General features: G+C 54.3%; 1 protein-coding gene across 1 annotated transcript in view; it reads left to right on the top strand.

Annotated features, from left to right (window-relative positions):
- The window catches only part of NUDCD3 (NudC domain containing 3), a 61,988-nt gene extending 40,207 nt beyond the window's left edge, over nucleotides 1-21,781 (top strand). The window contains exons 4-6 of the mRNA XM_007072419.4: nucleotides 3,754-3,897; nucleotides 16,322-16,510; nucleotides 17,600-21,781. Coding sequence (XP_007072481.3) covers nucleotides 3,754-3,897; nucleotides 16,322-16,510; nucleotides 17,600-17,710 — 444 coding nt within the window. The 3' untranslated portion in view covers nucleotides 17,711-21,781. The remainder of the gene's footprint in view (nucleotides 1-3,753; nucleotides 3,898-16,321; nucleotides 16,511-17,599) is intronic.
- The last annotated feature ends 213 nt before the right edge of the window (nucleotides 21,782-21,994 follow it).

Here is a 21,994-nt window from a genome sequence, read left to right as displayed (position 1 = left end):
GCTTCCTCAGGGCATGTGGTGTCATTCTGGATATGAATTGCAATCATCAAGCCTAGAAGTCTCCAAATGCATGAGTCATTGTGGCCAAGAGTGTGTGTGTTTGGATGGGGCCCAATCAACTGGCCCATCGCAGGTGCAGGTGTGGCATTTCTGCGGCTCCTTGGACATCCAGTAGCCCAGAGGAGCTAAAAAGGGCCCCAAGGCTCCAGGCTAGTTTAACAATCTGAAGGGCTGATGCACTTTGCAGTGGGGGATCTTAAAATCACAACTTCTTCCCACCAACATTGCTTCAGTCTTGCTTGGCTGCAGTTTAGCCAGCTGCTCTGAATCCAGGGGCCGGTTTTGGCTAAGCATTGAAATAGCTGGGAGGTGGGGCTGCAAGCCCTTCAGGAATGTAATCATGTATTTCTTTTCCATCAAGGTGGCCTCCCTGGTAGCTATCACCTTTGCCCAGAAAGCACGAGACTGTAGGGCCTGATCTACTGAGGAACGCCGCTGCACATTCCGCAGCGGTGGGGTGGTTCTTTGAACGACTTGGGCTGTATCCCAAAAGTTAACTCATTGAGCCTGGAAAATTGTTCTCCCTGTTTTGTCCAAAGCCATCTTGCCCAAGAGAACAGCTGGTCTAGAGCCCTCAAGATCTACATCCACTGCCTGCAGGAGTCCCAAGTTCAATGCGCTGTTTATTCTTCACCACCTGGCATCTAAAAGGAAAAAGTATCAAAATCTGCTGTTTCAAGATGGTTAAAATGGTGCATCCATGAGGCCGAGACGTCAGAGAGTCTCTGTCCAGCAACCAGCATCAAAGCCCGCTCTCTGAGAGCGGTAGCAGCCCTCACGCTAAGCCTCAGCAGGTGCTGCCTTTGGTAGGAGGGTGTGCCCCATTGTGACATCCCAGGAGTGGAGAAGGAATTTAACCCCCTGTAGTTCTGTTTGCTCAGAACCCTCCCTGAAGGTGTAGTGCTGTAAAAATCCCCTTCGTTAAAGGATCTGTGGGACTAGTAGAATCGGAAAACTTATTCTGATTTATTGAAAATTTCCTTTCTCTGCGTTCCAAGGTCTACAGATCCAGCCCTCCCTTGTTTAGAGTATTTCTTTGGCCTGTTTGGCTCATTGATTAGTTCATGGTGGTGTGCTCTGCTGTTGGAACTCAGGTCATTGCTTGTTCGGAAATGTCAGTCCACCTTATCCTGTGCTATGGAAACAGTCTCAACTTGTCCATTCTTTGGTGTGGTTGGCCAAATCCTTCTATATCAGTGACTGACAGGTCTGGTTTTGACTATATATATTCAGGCTGAGAGCCCATTGGTTAATGGATCTGAACTGGGAGAGAAAAAATTTTCAATAAATGTTCCTATTCTTGGAGCCTAATTGTGTTGTATCAGGGTCTCTCTTGTCTTTAGCCCAGGAGTGCTTATAGATCCAGAGCTCCCGCAATGAAACAGTAAGTCACATCCATCCGGGGAATCCTGGTGCCATATCACTTAAAAGATCAGCTTGGAACGCCTCTCCATCTGCTCTGGGTCTCTCCACAATCTCAGCAAACTCTCCCCCGAGCTGTTCCCTGCCCTATAGTCTCTAATAGGTGTCATTTCAAATACGAGAAGCCATACTCCATTGACTTTATTAAATGTAATACTCCTTTCCTGGCATGCTCACCACCTCCTGGCATCTTCCTGAGTCTGATCTTCTTTGAAATGTTGCTGTAAACTTCTCAGGTCCTGGGCACACTTATCCTGGCCAAGTTTGTGTCTCGTTGTTCCTAAGAGGTCACTTGGGGAAGTACATCCAGCCTCAAGTGGCTTCTCTTTTAGCCACCTCATACTAAAGGGATTGCAGGCTTGTTTAAGGATTCATTTGTTTGCTGAACTGTGGCTAAGTCACTGACCTCCCCTTTAGAGGCTGCCGGCTTTTTCTAGGCCATGTTGTGGCAGCAGTACCCAGCAGCACTAATTCTGCTTAGAAGCTGCCTGTGGTTAAACCTCTGACGGTCCTGTCTTCCCTCAACTCTGAGAGTTACGAATGAAAGGAGCCAAGCTAAAACCCTCTGTCCACGGAGCAGCAGCCGGGCTCTCTTCACAACCCTCTTCTAAAAGGCTTTTGGCCTGCCTTGGCGGGGCCCGTCTCCAGGGATGAAATAGGAAGCTGGCTCTGTGGAGAGGCCTCTCTGAGGGGCTGTGTGGGATGTGGATTCCCTGAGCTCTGTTCACAAAGGTCCACAAACATCTGTCAGATAGAAATTTACTTCCAGTCATGTCTGTCCTGGGCTGGATCGAACCAGGAGACTTGGTGCCGTTACCAGTCCCCTAAGCCATCCAGTTCTCCCACCCCTTCTCCTTTCTTCCTGAATTTCCATTTGGGCTCCTCTCAATGGGCCTTTTGTTTGATTTAGAGACTCCAGTCAGCTCACACTTGGGTATTTTAGATACAGCCCTCTTGCACAGTCCGGGTTAACAGTATTTAAGCTTAGTGGCTCTTGCTTTCCCTGTTTCCCCCTCCATTGTGTGCACTGGGTGTTCTCAGCTCCTCTCCAGGTCTCCAAGGGACGTGTCAGAAGTGGCTCATTTTTTTGTTTTATCTCTGTGGCATCTATCAAATGCAATTGTGGTGCAGTCCCTGACTGGAGCAGCTTCAGTCTATCCCCTGCCCGCACTGAGTCACTAGAAATCACCTAGGTAATGGATAATGTAATAACATTTCAGATGAGAACTGCAGAGCAGAATCTGGGGGAACTCTGGGAGAGTGTGCAGGCAAATCTAGCAGTAACTCCCTTGCCTCAGCGCTAAGGCAGTATTTGAAAGATTGGGCAGTTCCCTTTCCTGAATATGTTAGTGCACCCTTTGTTGTTTTCGAGGGAGAGCAGGGCTCCCCCAGATCCCTTTCTTCAGTGACTGCAGCTTGAGGCTGCAGAAGAAAGAACAGATGGTCTCTTTTGAGACTGAAAGTAACACCACTCCATGAACCAAGCCAGCAGTTGTCTCCAAGAAGCATGTCCCCTCCACAGCAGGTCTGATCAGGGTCTCCCATATGGCAGCACTGCTGCTGTGTGAGGGACCTGGCCTCATTCCTGTAGAGGGCATGCCAGGAATAAAACCTTTCTTGACTTTGCCGTCAGCGCTCCTTGCTTCCATTTCCTGCCCTGTCCTAATCTGTGCTGTAGCAGGGGCAGCATGCCATAGGCATGTTCTGCCCCCACCCCCGTGACCCACATGCTCTCCAAGCCTACCACAGATGCAGCAGGAGGCGTAGGACCAACCCAAGATCACAATTTTCATGCTGTTCTTTGGGTTGATTCTGGAATCTCCAGCAGTTGCAGGTGTCGACGTTAAAGCACATGCCAAGGTATCTCCCCTGCAAACCCAGCAAGTACGCTTTGTCTTTAGCAGTGTGAAGCACAAGAGTGAAGAATTCATGGAAAGAGAGAGACACACTTCAACCCTGTGGAACCCTTCGCAGAACAGAAATCCCCTCCTCATTCCCCTGTTCTCAAAGCTGGTGAGGCATGCACTCTAACTGCAGCAAAGGCAAAGGGCACACAAAGAAGTCCCCAGTAGAGTAAATGACTCTATGTACATGGTTTTCCATCTCCCTCAAGCTGTGGCAGGATTCCCTGCCTCCCTGCTATATAAAGATCTGATTGCTTTCCTCTCATCCCCAATGAGTGCACTCGACCCCCTTCCCCGCCCCAGCAAACACGGGGGGAGAAAGCAGGAGGGAATGGCCCTTTTGATTTCCTTGTCTCTCTCCTTCCAGGTGTTTGTGGATCTCAGCAGCAGCTCAATTCGTGTGGCCGTGCTGGAGGGGAGCAGCCAGCGTGTCCTCATGGAAGGGAGACTCACCCACAAGATCAACACGGAGAGTTCCCTATGGAGTCTGGAACCAGGGAAGTGCATCTTGGTAAGAGCTGCCTCTTTTGGGCACCCCCTTCTCGAAGTCACTCAGCAGGAGAGCAGGAGCACACGCACGTTGGCTTTGTGTCCTTGCCCTTTGACCAAGAAGCAGCAGTCTGCAAAGCCAGGGTGGTAGAAGCCTTTGCCAAATCAAGGGGCCTGATTTGGCTCTACCAACCAAATGCTGAATTGATCCCTTGCCTCCCTCTGCAAATGACTCATGTTTCCACTCCCCCCACATCCCTTCACTGGCTGCATGGCTCTTCCTACAGCAAGTTCGAACTCCCCACCCCTGTGCCCTAGCTTCTGCTGTCTCTCCTCTCTTGCTCCTGAGCTCTGCTCGCTCTGCTCACCTTGTTGGGTGCGTCTCTCCTTTCCTGTGCCTGGAACCCCATCCCTCCTCGTTCTCCTCCTTCAGATCCCTCCTTGAATCCTGCTGGCTCTCCCCTCTGCTGTTTACTCCTGTCTTGCCCTACCTCCGTTACCACTGAAACCTGTGTGCGTGATCCAACAGTTCTGTAATGTGCGTCACGTGATTCCTTCCAACCCTCCCCTCTCTCTGTCTCTCCCCTGTCCTGTGTCATCTTATTTAGACTAGAAGTTCTTTGAGGCAGGGACTGTGTCTCTCCCCTGCCTTAACCTCTGACATGCCGTGCACATTTGTGGCATTATGCTGATACTTATTAGAGATGAGCATTGGTCGGCACAAGTGGTGGGAGCCGTAGTCCCTGCTAATCCGGGTGCTCTGAGCTCCTCCCCTTTATTTCTAGAGTGTTAACTGGGCAATTCTGCAGATTTAACCAACTGGCAGCTGATTACAAGGAGAACTTCACATTGTTGTCACATTTCCAGTGCGTACCAGCAGTCAGTGCCCAAACGTCACCACGGTGGCCTCAACTGTCTTGCCTCCCAGCCTGCAGCAGCCTCGTCCAGAAGAGGATCCCCAGGGCCCTGGCCACCTGGCAGTTTTGTCAGCCCTGTCTTGCTTAGGCTTTTATCTGGCTGCCCATGGCTGTAATATCTGGGCACCTTCCACATAAAATCCATAGAAATAGCCAAGTGCCTAGTGGATTTCATGGAGTCTCTGGCATGTCTCCTTCTGGGGTCAAAACTCTGCTTGGGGCAGGGGTTTGCACTGGTTTGTTTACACTTTATTCATTTCCTCATTTTTGATTGGTTGGGGCTTAGGAGAGGAGGGAGGGTTGGGGGTGGAGGGCTGGAGTCAGGAGGGGGCATAGAGGCTGGAGAGGGGGGTTGGGGGCAGGAGAGGGAGGTGGGGTAGGGCGCCTAGGGGCAGGGGAGCCAGTGTTGAGTGTCCTCCTTGCTGTTACGGATATAGTTTGTAGGACGGGTTCTTGCAGACTGTCCTGGAGCTGGTGACTTTGCTGGCAATGCGAGCCTGTGTGGAGTGACGAGAGCTGTCCTTTTCAATGGCCGCTGAAAACCATTGTTAGCCTGGGGAGAGCCTAGGGTGGAGCGGGTGCAAATGCCCATTTAAAAAAATTGCTTTCCCACCGCTGATCTTGATCCAGCAGAAGTTGGGGTGGGGTGGGGTGGGATGTTATTGGCCCTCTCTGCCCAAGGTGAAAAAGCTGCTCAGTGAAGCCTGGATGGGGACACTTGGAGCAGCTAACATCAGTGCCCTACTTCCGCATGCACCGGCTGTCTCCGATACTGACTGGCTGCAGCACCTGGGGTGTAATCATTGGCTCAGAGCCAGCTGACTGAGGGAGGTCTCCCATGGCTTCTCCTCCTCATGGATGGGAACCAACAAGTGTTGCAGCCACATCTGGCCAGCTGGTCCTCCTAAGTCCCCCCTGCTATGTAGTGGAAATTAGTCAAAAAAAAGCTCTGATGCCAGTCATGGTGCTGTTCCAATGTAGGCATCCCACTGCTGTGAAATGCCCTCAGTGTGGACCATCCTCGCACATGTGCTGAGCCATTACAAGGATAAATGAAGGAACTGGCCACTTCTTGCCATTGATGTCCTCGCATCCAGTGAGTCTTTAGACCCGAGGCTTCTAGAGGAGAGCAGGCCAGGTTGCATTGAAGGTGTAGGAATCAGATGGAAGAAGGGTCTGTGGCCACCCCTAGGCTCAGGCTCTGGCACAGAGGGGGCTGCATAGGGAAGGAGTGTCCCAGAGTTATAAAGAAATCTGTTTGAAGGGACCACGTCGTTGTAGTTAATCTTGTTGCTCAGGTGGTAGCAAGTGGCAATGTTAAATCTTTCTGCAAGGAGAGCAAGTGACCTTCCTTTGGGCCTGGCTGTGCTCCTCTCTGGGAGGAAATGTACAAAGTGTGGCCGGCTCTGACATCAGGAATAGCAGATGATGTTGCACAGATGGACAAAAAGCCCCTTTCTTGAGTCTCTGCATAGCTTCCTGCAATCTGGGGGAGAGGACTGCTCCATTGTACCACCAGATTTTGGGTCACTAGAGGGATACCTCCCTCCCCAAGGAGGTAATGGAAAATGGTAAGCAGCCAGCTGGAAGACTGAGGAGACACCTCAGTATCATGACATCCACTAGGGAGAGCACTGTTGCTGATGGTGTTACGTGGAAGGCCCTCTGAGACTACAGTGATGGGCAGCTGTATAAAACCCTGTGATAGGTAGTGCTAGGAAAACTGGAAATCTAACCAAAGAATTGTATAACTCTTGGATAGCCTTTGTGAGAGAGAACCCTATCTTCTAACCTGTCATGTCTTTGGAGAAGGTTAAAGTAGCAGATAACAGCGATGTAATTTACTTCGATTTTCCAAAAAAGGTTTTAATAAGGTCCCTACTAGATGAATAAGGAAAACAAATAAGAAACAAAGACATTCTGTAGGAGCTTTGCAGATTGTGCAAAGGTTAGTCATGGGAGTTCCCAGGTCAGTAAGGGGACTTGTGTGTGTTAAATAACAGTGATTTGGAGGAGGAAGGGGACAGCAAGGTGGTGAGGTAGGATCAAGGGCCTTCTCCAGCTCCTGTTGGAGTTGAAGAGAGTCTTTCATTGTCTTGAACAAGCTGGTTCAGGCCATATGTGAGTGAAAACGATGGAGGATTCTGAGAATCTCCAGCTGTCTTCTAACATATTGATGGTGGGAGTGTGGGGTTCAGGGCAAAAAGGCAATAGATGAAATTACACTTGAACGTAATTGGAGACTAGTGAGTAATTCTCAAGCAGGACTGTCTCCTTTGCTGCTCACAGAATAGACACGAGTGGTCTGCTGGTTCCTCAGATTCATTCATTGTTTGCAATTCAACCATTTGTTAATGAATTGGTGTAACTTTTGCTTGCACACAGGCTCCCTGCGAGCATTTGGTACGTGAGCTGTACGGGTTAGGTAAACCGCCTGGTATTGTTTCTGGATTGCGATTGGTTGAGCACACGAGCTCGTCCTTCTGCAGCACTTGCCCATTTAAAAGACGGTGGTGGTGAATTCACAGCATCGCACTCTAAAGTTTTATTTCCCACAGATGTTCGTGCTGGCCAAACTCGCTCTGTCACAGCCGCGCTCACAGGAAGCGAGAGCAGCCAAAGCAAACTCATAACATGTCAAGTGACCCTTTGTGGGGGATCTTTGCAGCGTTCCCCCAGCTGGCGCATTGGCAGCAATAGTCCAACCTTCTCCTCAGCGCTGCTCTGTGGGCTCATTGTGGGGAAAGGGTTAGGAGTTACTGAGCTCAGCGACACGCGATTGCCCGCCGCACAGAAAACAAACAGGTGCACAGCATGCTGTCTGAGGTGAGCACGCATCAGTGGAGCCCCACGCGCAGAGCTGGTTCTGTGCGCACTCAGGCTCACAGCAGCCATTTCCCTCTTGCAGACGTTGGGAGCAGGGACAAGATTGGTAAGAAAGGTGGCTTCGAGTTGGAGGCAGTGTTGTTGTAGCCAGGTTGGTCCCAGGCTATTAAAGAGACAAGGTGGGTGAGCTCAAAAGCTCATGTCTCTCACCAGCAGCAGTTCGTCCAATAAAAGATCTGACCTCACCCGCTCTGTCTCTCAGGTGGCTTCTAGTGTCTCAGCCATTCTAGCCAGACCATAACTGAGGCTAGGGCCATCTGCCTATTCAGGGTGGTGATGTCTGCTCCGCTTCCAGCGGTCTGGCTGTACTGCGTGGGTCAGTCTGCTGTTCAGACTGATTTCTTTTCAGTTGAAATCCTGAAATATCTTAGTTGGAGAGATTTCGTCTCTCTCCTGTGCAGGCTCCCTTTACCTTCCACAATCTCATCTCCCTGCAGCCTCAGTTTTCCAGGGTGTAGGTATGTACTTTCCCTTAGCCCATGGACCCTGCCATGCCCCTCTCATGGTGCGCCAGGTAAGTATATAAGCAAAGGGTTGCAGTGCTCCCCATGCCCTGCATCTCTTTGATTACACAGGGTGTCTCCTCGTCTGCTTCTCCAGCTCCCTTTTCTGTACCTTCTACCTTCCTGCCGCATGTTCCTCATCTCACTTCCAGCTTCCTCGCCCCATCCTGCACCATCTCTCTGCCTTACCCTGCTCTTCTTATTCAACATTTCTTTTCCCTATTTTCTCCTGCTTATTAGTAAATACAAACAGGGCTAATGGGGTTAATTTCCCTTGTAATCCATCCATCCCATCCTAGCTGCTTTCCTGTACACCTCTCTGTTTCACTGTCCTATAGTCCACTGTCCTATAATCACTGCCACGGTCCACCTGTTTGACCATTTCATCCTCCTGTTTCTTATACTGGTTCCCTCTGCATTTATCCTCCTCAATGCTCCCTTTATTCTTCTCCGCCTAAAAGGAGCACCACTGCAGTGTCTTGTTTAATTATATCAAGTTTGCAGGTGACTGGACTAAAGATCAATGTATTTTCCATCCTCTTCTCCAGCATGTTTGTGAAACCCTTTAGAGTCCTGGTCCAGCAAAGGAAGAAATCCAATGGCTGTAATTTCCCAACCTAATTCTCTATCCCTTACCGTTTCCTGACGCCTCTTAGTGCTTGGATGATAGCTGGACCAGTGCTCTACAAACACCTAAGCTCCATTTTTATCGTCTCTCCAGCTTTGCGATCCTAGCTAGCCTGTATCTTTCTCGTTTCTCTGTGACTGTCATGTGACACTGTGTGAAGTGCCTTTGCAAACTCCTGGTCCTGTGTATAATCTCCTCTGCGTTCCCCTTCTCCATTACACCAGTTAGCTTGTCAAACAGTGAGATTAAAATAGATTTGCACGAGCTGTTTTTAGAAACCTGTGCTCGGTGTTGTGCACAACACGTCCCCTCCCGCCCCGTCCCCAATGTTCGCTAGCCAGGCCGTTTGAATTGGTTACAAAGTCCTGCCTAGAAGAGCTATGAAAGCACTCGTCTGCGTAGCACCCAGGGAGCTACGGGGGGCAATGTTAATAATTGATCTCCACTTCCCTAGATCTCCTCTGATCCCGTATCGAAAGCTGCCCCAACACCTCTCCTGCCTTCCATGAGCAGTTGGCAACAGCTCCACGTTAATTCCTTCAAAGTCCCGAGTAGCTTCCGCGGGAGCCTGCTGATTTTTAAGCAGGCTCCCCACCCTCCAGATATTCCCTCACTTGCTCTTCAACTATTCTGCTGCTTCTCTCGTTTAGCTGCTCACCTCCTTCTGTGCTACCTGATTGCTCATTACTGACATTCTTCTCTAGCGGGAGCTGAAGTGAAGTTGGCATTTAGTACTTCAGCCCTGTAATTTGTTCCCCTTCCTACCTTGTTCTCTCCCTCCCCCTGGGATGTTATTTTTAAAAAGCCTTTTGCTTCCTCCCTCCCGTTCATATCCCAGCACAGCCGGTCTTGCAGGATCCGGACCACTGCGACAAGCTAACCAAGAGTGGGGCCCAGTCAGTACTTGATGGGAAACCTCCCACCTACGGTAAACCCTCTGGTTCTTGGGATAGTGGGTGCTGACCCCGGTGCCCCTGGGAGAGGCGCTCTGCTGCAGGGACTGGTGCAAGGAAGTGGTGCTCTGCCCTCCTGAGCTGACATCAACCTTGTGTCCCTTCACGGGGCAGTGGGCTGGTGTGCTGTCTTTCGGCTGAGACAGACAGAATCCACATCAGCATCAGGCTTCTCGGAGTCATGTTTTGCCTCCTCAGTGCTTCGCTCCCTTCAATCGGTTTTATTCCTGTGTCCAAGGCCTCATTCTTGTCTCATGTCCAATCTCGTCCCGTCATCCGTCCCTTGTGCTTGGAACCTCTTTCCTCACCCAGCCTGACCAGGCTTCCCCGCTCTGCTCCATCTGTTCAGCTTACACCTCGTTCCTCTCAGCAAGAGTCTTACCTGAATCCCTGGTGACTGGTCCCTCAGATCCTCAAAGGTGAGGTGCCTAAGTCCCCTTGAAGCCAAGGGAAGTTAGACACCTCAATACCTTTGAGGATCTGGGTCCCTGTGTCTATTGCTTTCCCTTACTTACAGTCCAGGTCCTTTCCCTGGCCGCCTCATGGCTTTGTACAGCTCTGAGCACACTGTGTTGTAGCAATAACACATTCACACCAGGAGGGGTTAACTCCTGCAGGCCCTCAGTATCCACTCTGGCAACTTCAGGACCTTTAGGGGGGCAAAATGAAGCTCCAGTTCTAGAAGGTGCTGTGCTGGTTCCCTCTTATAAACCAGCTCAGCTGCTGCCGTCTCCCTCCATTTCAACCACAGGTGAATGACTCTTCTTGCAGCCCGTAAGGGGCTCTGGGGCCCCTCTGGTTGAAAGGCACTCTAGACGCATAAAGGGCTGGCTCTACGCTCAGCAGCAGTCTGGCCCTCAGTCCTGCAGAAAGACTCAGGGTTTCTGGGACCCCAAAGTGCTGAATTCAGCCATCAGCTGGAAGTCCTGGAGCAGCTTCAGGGAAGTCCCATGGTTTGTTATACAGGAATCAGACTTAGGCGGTCACAATGGTCCCTTCTGGCCTTAGGGTCTAAGAATCAATGCGCAAAGGTTCTGATTTGCATTGAATTCGAAAGGGAAACGAACAGTGCAGACAGGTCAGGATTTCTCTTCGCAATGCGATTCAGTTCTCTTGTTGCTGCCCCAACTGTGGAATTGCAAAACCCATCTTTTGGGCCGTGTGTGTTGTGGTTTGCGGGGCGGTTGAGCCCCCTCGTGTGTCTGCGTTATGATAGTCTTCAATACATGAGCACGTGCTCTCTCTTCCCACAGGTCCCGGCTTCATTCAGTTGACAGGGTGGGACAGTGCTCAGGGAATGGTTTAGGATTGTGTAGGAAGGGTACACTCCTCCCTTTGAACCCAAGGGCAAAACTCCCTTTTTTTTTTTTTTTTTTTTACAGTGGGACAGGATCAACCCTTAATGAATCTGTTGTCTGTGGCAGGGGGTGCTCAATCGGGGGTCCGCGAGCCCTTTCAAGGGGTCTGCAGGGCACTGCGGCTGAAACCCAGAGCTCCAGCGCCCCCTGCAGGGTTGAAGTCAGGGGCTGAAGCTGACAGACACGGGGCTGAATCCCAGAGCCCCGGAGCTCCCTGTTGGGCACAAGCCCTGAGCCCATGGGCAGAGTTGGGAGCATGGAGGGCATTCCCCCCCCCCCCGCCCAAAAAAAAAAAAAACCTGCAGTGCAAGAGCACAGCAGTCCTGGGGCAGCTTCACCCACCCCCCCACCCATCTCGTCTCCCCATCCTCTGGCCAGGTTGGAGGCAGGAAGCTGGTGCCATGGAGCAGGCAGCCGCAGCGTTCCCTTGTCTCCTGCTGGTGTCCCGGGTTCAAGCTGCTCCTCAGCTCCCAGCCCCCTTTGCTCCCGCAGAGGCAGCTGGTAGGAGCTCCGTGGCTGGCAGACCCCTCTGGGAACAGGGACCCCAGGGGAATCCTCCCAGCACACAGCCCCTAATACCTCTCTCCCTACACCCTAAGCTACCCCCTCTCTGCATCCTGAGTACCCCTGCCCGCCCACAGCCCCAGCTACGCACTCCCTGCACCTTGAGCTACCCCCTGTCTGCACACAGCCCCTTGCCACCCCCCTGCCTGCACCCTAAACTGTTTTCAAACTTTTTTGAGCTAAGCCCCTCCACCTTTGAGTTATAATTTTTGGTTACCCACCCCCCAACCCAGACAGGCTGGGTGGCCTGCTTAAGTGAGTCAGGGGGTGGAGGTGACACTCCCTCTCTGCACCCCACCGTGCAGAGCTGGCTCGAGCCCCGCTAGCCTCTGTCCTCCCAAAATAGAAGTCAAATGACGCCTGTGCCCGAGGTCCTCCCCACCCCCCCCGGGCCATGGAGTTGTATAGCATGGTGGTGGTTGCGGGGGGAGCCTCAGAAAGAAAAAGGTTTAGGACCCCTGCCTCACTTCTCGCTGAAATTGGAAGGTGTGTAGTGAATGGAGCAGGCGACTGCAGGAATAAAGCCTGGCCTTGTGGTTTTGGCAGTTGAACGCTGCCTTGTAGAGATGAATTAATCCCTGCCCCTGCCACAGCATTCCTATGTGAGGCTGGGCAAGTCACTTACTCCCAGCTTTTCACTGCAGGTCACTGCCTGTGTTCCTCATCTTCCAGGTGCCCAACTTGAGATGCTGGGGTCTGATTCGCAGGAGTCCTGAGCACTCACAGCTGCAACTGAAGTCGTTGGGAGCTGTGCTTGGCACGTATGACGTGCTCTATAATGCCTACTCCTTTCGTGCCATAGACACCTCAAATTGGGCACCTGTAACGAATGGACACTCTTGTCCTTAATCTCTCTGTGCCTCAGTTCCCCCTCTGTAAAATGGGGATAATGCCCCATGCGTGCACACACGTGAAGTTCAGTTCATTGGTGTCTGTGGACCCTTCAGCTACTGGAGTGAGGAGCGCCATAGAAACGTCCAGGAGGAAATTAAGAATTCTGCCTTCCGAGCAGGGTTTGACCCGTGTGCCGTAAATAGGGCCTGGACGGTAGAGATAAAACGAAATATTGGTTAGCTGCTCAGTAAGTGAGCACCGTCCATCCTGCCGAATGAGGCAGGGGTGCTGTGGGGAAAAAACAGGACTTGTACGTGTAATTAAAGACTAATCATAAAAGCTTAGGTTCTGGAGCATGGTTCTGCAGCAGACGCCATGGCCGTGGACTACACCAGGCCCTGATTGCTGCTCCTAAATGCAGAGATCCCTAATGGAAGGGAGAGTCCAGCTGTACCCAGCTTAGTCACCTGCAGGTTGACGCGCCTATGGCTTACAGTTCGGCAGTCTTTCCTCTGTCTCTAAAGCCAAACCGTGCAATGACCAGGAGAAGGAATGGGCCAGTTTGGCTGGAATCACCAGTGCTATCTGTGTTGGAATATTTTCCTGGCTCCCCTTGCCCAGAGGGCTTGATCCCAAAATGCGCCCGCCATCCTCTCCTTTGTTAATCGGCTTCTTTTCTTTGCTCGGGAGAAAATCTCCTTGCTTCATAACTTTAATAGCTGTTCGCTTCTGCCCATGTTTCCCCGCCGGAGCTGTTGAGAGCATTGACTAAATTGTATTGTCTGACTTTATTGATGATCTTGCAGAGGTGCCAATGCACACCATGTATCTTCTTCACCGCTGAGATTATTGTTAAAATAAAAAACACACTGGGAAAAAAACATCTTGGCTGGCCCAGCACGGTGAGCGAGAGAAATACTGATTACTAGGAGCTCCTGTCTGCATCGGATTCCCCACTCCTGCTTCCATGTTCGTCTAAATGTGATGTTTACACACGTACATTTCTCCCTCACCTGGCTCTGCTGTGTCGTCCCCCCACCGGCCATGACTACAGCCCAGGCTATAGCACGCCCTCACCCCTGTTCTGCTGGCTGTCGGCAGAGCTGCTGGGGCTGTCTCTGAAGTTGGTGACTGTCTTCACATGGCGCTGTTTTCCCCGCCTGCTTGCCGTTCCTTCAGACGCACGCCTGGCCCCGTCTCCTGTCACAGAGCAGATTCTGCATCACACACGCAGGGGCAGGCACTCCCACCGAGCAGGGGCGGCAGCTAAAAGCGTGTGACATTTCAGCCTCCTCCCCGCCCCCGCTCGTGCATGGGAGGGAGTTGAGGCAGGACTCTCTTTTCTGGGTTAGTGAAATGTGAAATCTCCACGCTGAGGGCTCCTCTCTGGGCTGCACATGAGCAGAGTCGTCAGCTGGCTCGGAGAGGGTCTGAATTTCTTAATCAAGGGGGGCGTCTGACAGGTCCCGCCGCTCTGAGCCTATGGGCGGCTAGAGGCGATTCCTCCTCGCTCAGCCCTGTCAACACACGGTTGTCTTTTATCAGCACTCCAGCCTTTGCCTGACATAACCCCATTGCCAGGTGGTTCTGGCCCACCTCAGGTGGGGCTGCACCACGACGGCAGGCATTGAAGCCGTTCCCAGTTCAGCGGTGGCTGTGAAATGCATGGCCTCGCGTCACGGCGGTTATGAAATGGAATCTATCCATTCAAATAAACGTCAGGGCCTGAGAATTATTGGCCTCACAGACCTGGGGATGACATCACTGCCAGCCAATCAGGAAGCTCCAGTTATGCCCCCGAGTTCTCGAGCCATTTCTTAATTCAGGTTTTGATGCGTCTGCTGGACTGGACGGGGGGCATGTGAGCTGGCTCTCCAGAGAGACACCTGCCGTGCTTAGAGTGTGGTTAGGGGAGAGACTGCTAGCCCTAAGCCTCTTTGAAGGAGATCCTATGAACGAGAATCCTGGATGTCCTGCACTGCTTGGCTGCAAAACCAGCTGGCCCTGTGGTGGGGAGGGTTGGTCGTTAAGAATTGCTATGGAAGGACAGGTTAAAAAACTCACCATGTGGAGTCAAGCAACCCACCAACTTGTCATTAGAACAGACTGGCATTGTGTGTGAAGGGAGACACCACTCCCCGTTAAAGGGCATGTGCAAGCCAGCCCCTCCGTTCGCTTTCCTACGTGTGGGCTGGGATGCAGAGAGAATCTGGAATGGTTAGAGCGAACCGCCCCCCCCCTTACAGATCTACACTGCCAGAGGCCCACATGGGTGGGGGAGCATTACCTAATGGCTAGAACCAGGACTCTAGGGTTCCACTCCCACCGCGGTCACTAACTCAGCATGATGTTGGGTAAATCTGGTCCCCGCTCTGTGCCTTAGTTCTCTTCATAAAACGGAAATACTAGTATTAAGGGTGTAGAAGGAAAGAGAGAGGAACTCCGAGTAGATCCAGTGCAGAGAACCAGAATCCTGGATTAGGTAGCGTCTGAAGGAAGAGTGAATGAGGCAGAGGTCTCCCCCGACCCAGCTCTCCTGGGATACATGGTAGTGCGTAGCATGGTAAATCCCTTTCCCTCTGTGACAGTACATAGTGGGGGGCACACCCTGGCAGCCGTGCATGTCTAGGCGAGGCATGAGCAAGCTAGGCAAGAAATGAGGTCTCCCCACGGAGCGTCAGTGCCTGTAGGAGCAGGGGCAGCCCAGCTTGCCCAGAGGCAGCTCTATAAAAGCTCCTCAACGGCTTTTCACTGGCCATGCTGGATGGCAGTCTTTGCTGGCATGGTAAAATGTCCGCCAGGGCACTGCTTCTTGCTAGCAGGGGGAACATCCCCTTCAGTGGGCAGGGCTGCAGCTGGTGCAGCGATGGTTGAGCAGAAGCCGCACAGTGAATAGTTGTTGATGTGGGAGGGTGTAAAGACTTGGGATGGGCACATAACTCATGACAACAGTCATTCCCCCACCCCCACCCCAAGTGAGTGCCCATGAAGCCTTCATCTTCCCCACATGGTGCTGAGAGTTCCCACAAGGCAACTCGACAGCAAAGAAAACGTGCACCATCTCAAAATGATGTAAGCAGCTTTTCAGTACATAAATGTGGTGTTAATGGCCGGGGCGCGAATCCGTTGTCCTGTGACCCCCACTGGAAAGCTAGAGTCTCTCTTTTCTAGCTGTATATAGTACCCATTTCGAACCCTCGGGGACTCCTGAGCCTTGGGCTAGCCTATCTTTGGAAGCTAAATTCAGTGTTTGGGAGGGAAAGAAGGAAATCAGGTACATGGAGTGGGCTGGGTTTGCTCTGCAGCCACTGAGCCGTTTGGGATGCCAGCAGTAGCCCCACGGTAGCGGGTTCGTGGGCAGAGTGCAGGTGAAGGGGTCAGAGGTGGGTGATAAATGTAGTTTAGCCCGAAGATTTCCGGGGGCCGGGGCGGTTCAGAACAATCATTTAATTTTATTTCCTTGTGCATATCTGGTTGCAGAAGAACATCTGTTGCTCTATATTTATTCCGCCCCCTTGACTGGGAGCTGCCAGCCTGTTGATTCACTGGGGTGAAAGCCTGGCCAGTGAAAAGCCATTGAGGAGCTTTTATAGGGCTGCTTCTGGGCAAGCTGGACTGCCCCTGCTCCTACAGGCACTGACGCTCCATGGGGAGACCTCATTTCTTGCCTAGCTTGCTCATGCCTCGCCTAGAGCAGTGACTCCTGGACTGGGCTCCACTCCGGGCCCAGGCCTGGCTGGCTGGCTGCACCTTGTCTCTTGCTTGCTGGGCTGACGGTGCTTTTGGCCTGTCTTTGTCCCCAGATCAACCTGAACAAGGTGGGGGAGTACTGGTGGAGTGCCATCCTGGAGGGAGAGGAGCCGATCGACATCGATAAGATCAACAAGGAGCGTTCAATGGCCACGGTGGACGAAGAGGAGCATGCCGTGCTGGACAGACTGACCTTCGACTACCACCAGAAACTGCAGGGCAAGCCCCAGAGCCATGAGCTGGTAGGTCCTTCGCAGCTTGCGGGGAAGCAGGATGTCAGCTGGCCGGGCAGATCCTTGCTGATGGCTTTATTCTGACACTGCGCCCAGGCACTAGGGGATGGCTGTGGCTGGCTGGACTGAGCGGGGACTTAGCAGCAAACGCTATCCCTCCTCTTGCCCAGCGTGACTGCTGGGGCGGTAGACCTACCCTGGCTTCCTGAAGGGCCCCGGCTGCTCTGCCCCTAATGGATCCCACTCCATGAGCCATCTCCGGGGAACTGAGCACCACCCTCTTGCCATTTGCTGCCTGGACATTGTGTCCTGTGTGGCAATGCTGACTCCTCCATCACACACACACACACACAGACACGCACCCGTTGGACCTCAGCAAGCATCGTTTTCCCCACACGCCTCTCCCACGCTCTCCTGTGTAGGCGAGCCTCACTCCGTACCCTGCAAGTCACCAACTCCCAGTCCTCGCAGCCCACCCGGCATGCGTTCCATAGCCCGCGGTCCTCTGAGAGCCCTGCCGGCCATTCTGGAGAGGGCTGGTCAAGGACCGACAGGAAGAGGGCGTCTGGTCCCTCACGGCCGGGAGTGGGGGAGAGGCAGTCGCCCAGTATGCAGGTCCGAGATCATTCATTCCTAACCAGCTGAGCTGCACCCAGAAGCAAGTGGGTGCAGGTCTGTCATGCGACTCCCTCGTTGCTCGGGAGCCCAGCCCGGTGGCTCTGTGAGGCGGAGAGACCAAAGCAGGAGGCACCTTTCGGCTTGGTGTTGACGTGCAAAGCTCTCTGGGAAGTGAGCGGGGACCTCGTGGTTCTCTGTTCTTTGGCGCAGCCCCTGAGCTGAGCCGCTCCCTGAGTCTGCAGGCTGCTGGGAAGGCCGGGCGCGGAGCTGACTTGGGGGGTTCCTTAAACTCGTTCCTTGGAGACAGCTGAACAAGCCTGAGGGTTGTGAGGCACTTGATTGAGGCGAAGGGGTGGTGGCCCCCGGCTGGGGAATGGCAGAGACCGGTGGGGCATTGAGACCAGCCTGGGTGGTGGGACCGTGTCTCCGTCAGCTGTGTATTTCCTCCGTAGACTTGACTCAAGTGCGTTGCGTTTTCAGAAGGTGCACGAGATGCTGAAGAAGGGCTGGGACGTAGAAGGCTCCCCGTTCCGGGGCCAGAAGTTCGACCCCGCCATGTTCAACATCTCCCCGGGGGCCGTGCAGTTTTGACGACGCCCGGCGCGGAAGGGAAAATCACATCCACGCTTGGGATCGCGAGGCCAAGGCCAGCAGCGCCACTGTGTGTAGCCAGCTAGCGCGGGGGCCAAGCCTGGGCTTCCCCCTCTGCCTGTTCCCACGAGTGACGTCCGGCCGCCCCTTTATCCTCGCGCTGCCCCCGGGGGCTGTTTGCAAACAGCCAGCCGCCAACCGGCTGGGGCGGGGGTGTGGTTGGGGGGGGCGGGGGGAGCGTGAGTGCTTCCTTCCCCCATGCCAGCGTGTTGTGTTTGAGATGCATGTGGGGCAAGCCGAGCAAACGCAGAACGACGTCCTCTGTCACCACGGCAACCAGCGGCTGCTGGTAGCGTTTCCCTTTCTCTCTCGCTGGCGATGGCCCCGGTTGCTGCTGGGGGGGGGGCGGGGGGGGAACCTAGGCAGCTGTTGTTTTTCAGGAATAGATGATGCTTGTTGAGGTGACTTTGAAGTTTGTCTTTCTTGCTTTTGGGGAGCCCGTCCCAGCCCCCCGTGCCTGACACCCCCCGCCCCCGAGATGGCAGCTCTGCCCCATGGCTCTGCGGCCCCGTTTAAAAGTGGCTGATCTGTCCTTGCTGGTGGTGGGCGTCTCTAAGGGGGACCCCAGGGCGCTGGCAGCGGGAGGGAAGAGCTGCAGCCTCAGACACCTGGTAGTGGAGATGGTGCAAACCATGCCATGCCCCAAGCGCTGTACACCTGCAAAGCCTGGGCCTCGGACCAAGTGTGGCAGTCTGCGCCCACGCATCTATCCGCACGTGTCCCGTTCTCCACTGGCCTCGGCAGCTGGGGTTCTGTGAGTTGCTGGTTCTATTAACAAGGTTTTCAGCTATGGCAGAGATCAGGGGGCCAGGCCTGCCCTGTGCCAGCCTTTGCAAATATAAGCTTATATACACCACCCCCTAGGGCTCACATTGTGAAGTCAGCCCAGCTTTGGGTGCCTAAAGCACCGGGGGGCTGATTTCCAGAGGCAGCAAGCGCCTGCAGCTCCCGCTGTCTTTGCTTGGCTTGGGAGTCTGGAAACCGAGCCCTAGGGGCGCTGCATTGGGCACCCAAAACTAGTGGGGTGAACTTCCCAGCCTGGCAGCCACATCTGAGCTCTGCTCAAGGTCTGGTGCTAAAAGGGGCAGGGTGGTCATGGCGGCCGGGGTGGCAGCATGGGTACAGCATGAGTGGGTGGGCAGAGCTAGCGGGTGTCTGTCTAGCCAGCGTAGTGGTCAGCAATGTAGCTGCTGAAGCAAGATACGGTGGGGCTGGTCTGCCGCTGCTCCCCTGACCTTGGGAGGCGTTAAAGCCAGGCGCTCAGACCGCTGCATCCTGTGTCCTCTCCATCGCCAAGAAAACACACGGATGCCCCGCTTCTCCAAGGAGGGTCAGAGCCTGGAAAACCGGCCACCTGCCGGCTGCCCGTACCTGCTGTAGCAGCAAGCCCCACGGGACTCAGCGGAAATAATCGTATGTGACTGTGTCCTTAAAGACCATATCCTAATGCACACACACCGGGGGCTGAATTAAGGTTGTCTAGGCAACCTTCATTTGGGCATTTCCTAGCTTTTGATTTGCGACCGTAATCATGTTCCTTGCACCTAGGGGTGTGTGTGTGTGTGTGTAACTTCCTAGGGTCTTATAAGAACAAGCTGGAAACAAACCCAACAGGAATTCCAGCATGTGGAATCATATTGGCTCCCCATCAGCAGGGTTGAAACCTGTAAATCCTGCCCCAGACCTCTGCTGCTTGAGCTAACGGACCGACTGATAGCAGTAGTAGGTTGTGGACCAGTATGAGAGGGGGATGGGGTGCTCTGCCAGTGGGTTTTACAGCTATTTGCAGACAGCAGAGGAACAGTGAGACTCGGGACTCCTGGGTTCCAGGTGCGGGAGAGGAATTTTGTGGGCACAACTTACTTTGCCCCCAAGCCTGACTCCTCCTGCTCTGTCCCTTCCAAACTGGCCTTGTTCCAGTCTGGATCTTCCCTGCCCCGGTCCCACTCTCCTCCCCTAGCCTAGCCGATCTTCACTCCTCAGGCTTCTTATGACAGTCCCAGGCTCTGTGCCCAGCCCATTCTAATCTGCCTCCAACTCCCAGGCTCTTCGCCCCTCAGCTCCTTGCCCAGCCAGTCCCAGTTGCCCTTCCTCCTGGCTCCTTATCTGTTCTCTCTTCCCCCTCCATCTGTTCTCCCCCCCTCTGCCCCCTCCCCACTGGCGCTGAGTCCCAAGCTGTGCCCCCCACCCCCCTTGCAGGCTTCTTGTCCCAGTCTCCGCCCCGCTGATACCAGTTCTCCCCCTGCATCCTTGTCAGATCTGTCTCCTTTCCCTGTCCCACTGACTCAGCACCGGTTTTCTTGCCCAGCCAGTCCCCCGCACCCCCAGCTCCATATCCATCTTCCCCTGCTCACCCTACTGACTTCCCGTCCCCCCCGGCCCCCAGTCTACTCAAACCCCCAGTCCCACTTGCCCTTCACTCCCCATCGGCACCCACCTTTGGCTCCTTATGCCAGTCCGTTCCCCCCTGCTGGTCTGGCGCTTGTCCCCTCTCCATATCCATTGGGCAGCCTCCTCCATGCTGCGGGGGCCCAGCCGCCGGGGGTCGTTAAGGTGTGTCTACACTGCAGCCGGGAGCAAGCTTCCCAACTCCGGCAGACGCGTCGAGCGGCTCAAGCAGGAGTCTGTTGCTCTAGACCCAGCGGGGCGGGCGCTGCAGCTCCTGCAGCAGTGGGCTGAGTTGGGCTTGAGCGCCCCAGCCTCCGTGGTCACACTGGTTTGCTAGCTCAAGTCCCGCTCGGGCGGCGTGTGCCCAGCTGCAGTGTAGACGTACCCTGAGAGCGCAGGCGAGAGGCTCTCTGCCCTCCGCTCAGGTGCGCGGACCTGACGCAGCTCCGAGGCGCCCTTGCAGTGCTGCTCAGCTTGGGGGGAATTTAGCTGCTAAGAAGTCTACCGGGCACGTGCGAGCTGTGGTTGGTTGGTTTGTTTGTTTGTTTGTTTGTCCAAATTAGTGTGGATTTTAAGGGGGACGTCAAAAGGCCCCTCCCTGACTCCAGAGCCGCCCCCCTGCCGAATTTCAAGTCCCTGCTCCAAACTGCGCGAGCTTTAGAGCGTCTTAAAGACAAGGGTGCCGAATTCTGGAATGTGGCCACGGTATTTTCCCCTAGCCTCAGGTCTGGGGCCGCCTGCGGCTGAAACTTTCCAGCCACATTCAGCCTGGGGCCGCCTGCCGCTGCTGTGGACGATTTCAGCCTGAAGGGCTGCAGTTTGGCAAAGTTGGAAGCAGCTCCAAACGGCCGTGGCAGGCTCCTAAACACAGAGCCCCACTGGACCCCCCTGCAGGGCCCGATTGCGGAAGGGGGCGGGGGCTTGCAGCTATCCCCATAGCCATGTATTTGGATAGCGCTGATCACTCGCCATGGACAACTGCCGCTCTGCTACCGGTCTTGCTGGGCGAGCCCCACTTAGCCTGCTCTGCCCCCCAGCCCGTTCCCCACGTCCTGCTGGTTTAGCCCTGCCCTGGCCCCAGCGTGAGTGGAGCAGCCCAGCCAGCCTGGGTGTGTGTGCCCCACAGGACTTCAGGCTGGGATCGACACCCCCTTCCCGTCTGTGACTGGGGGCCACCCCCTAGAATAGCCCCTTGGCCCCCTCGCCGTCACAGCGGGGTCTCCTACTCCTGGGTTAACTCAGTTCCTCTGCCTCTTTAAAGGAGCCCAGCCTGTGTGTTCTGCTGGCCGGCTCCCCTCTCCTTTAGGCCCGGTTGGGTCAGTAACCGTAGCTCCTCTCCCTCAGCCTGGAGGCTACCTAGCGGTTAGTCTCGCTTCGTTCTTCCTTGTCTCCTCTTCTGCGGGTCTCTTCCCAGGCCGGGGCGGCCCACAGGCCAAGCAGCTCCAGCTGCCCGGGCTGCGGTGGGCGCAGCCTGCTTCATTCTCTCCGTGAGCCCCCCAGAGGCTGGCAGCGTGCTCCAAGCCGCACCCGGCAGCCAGCGACCGGCACCCCGTTGCCGCCACACGGGACTGCACTGGGATTTGTCCGCCTCCCTCTTGCTTTACAATAAACGTGTTTATCTGAGCAACTGTGTGCCCATGTATGTGACTCTGCGAGGAGCCCCTCCTTCCCCCGCTGGGGGACATGCGTTGGGCTGGATCCAGCCTGCTGCTTTTTTGGGACAGTCAAGGCTCCAGCTGGGACCTGCCTTAGAGCCGAGCGATAAAGCAGAGCAATGCCCAGCAGCCGGAGCTAAACCTCCCCCGGGGCTGGGGCTCCCACCACCCCTGCAGGAAA

This window comes from Chelonia mydas, chromosome 26, assembly GCF_015237465.2.
Source record: "Chelonia mydas isolate rCheMyd1 chromosome 26, rCheMyd1.pri.v2, whole genome shotgun sequence".
In the NCBI taxonomy this organism is placed as follows: domain Eukaryota; kingdom Metazoa; phylum Chordata; order Testudines; family Cheloniidae; genus Chelonia; species Chelonia mydas.
Note: the sequence above shows the minus strand (reverse complement) of the source record. Positions and strands in the feature narration are given on the sequence as shown.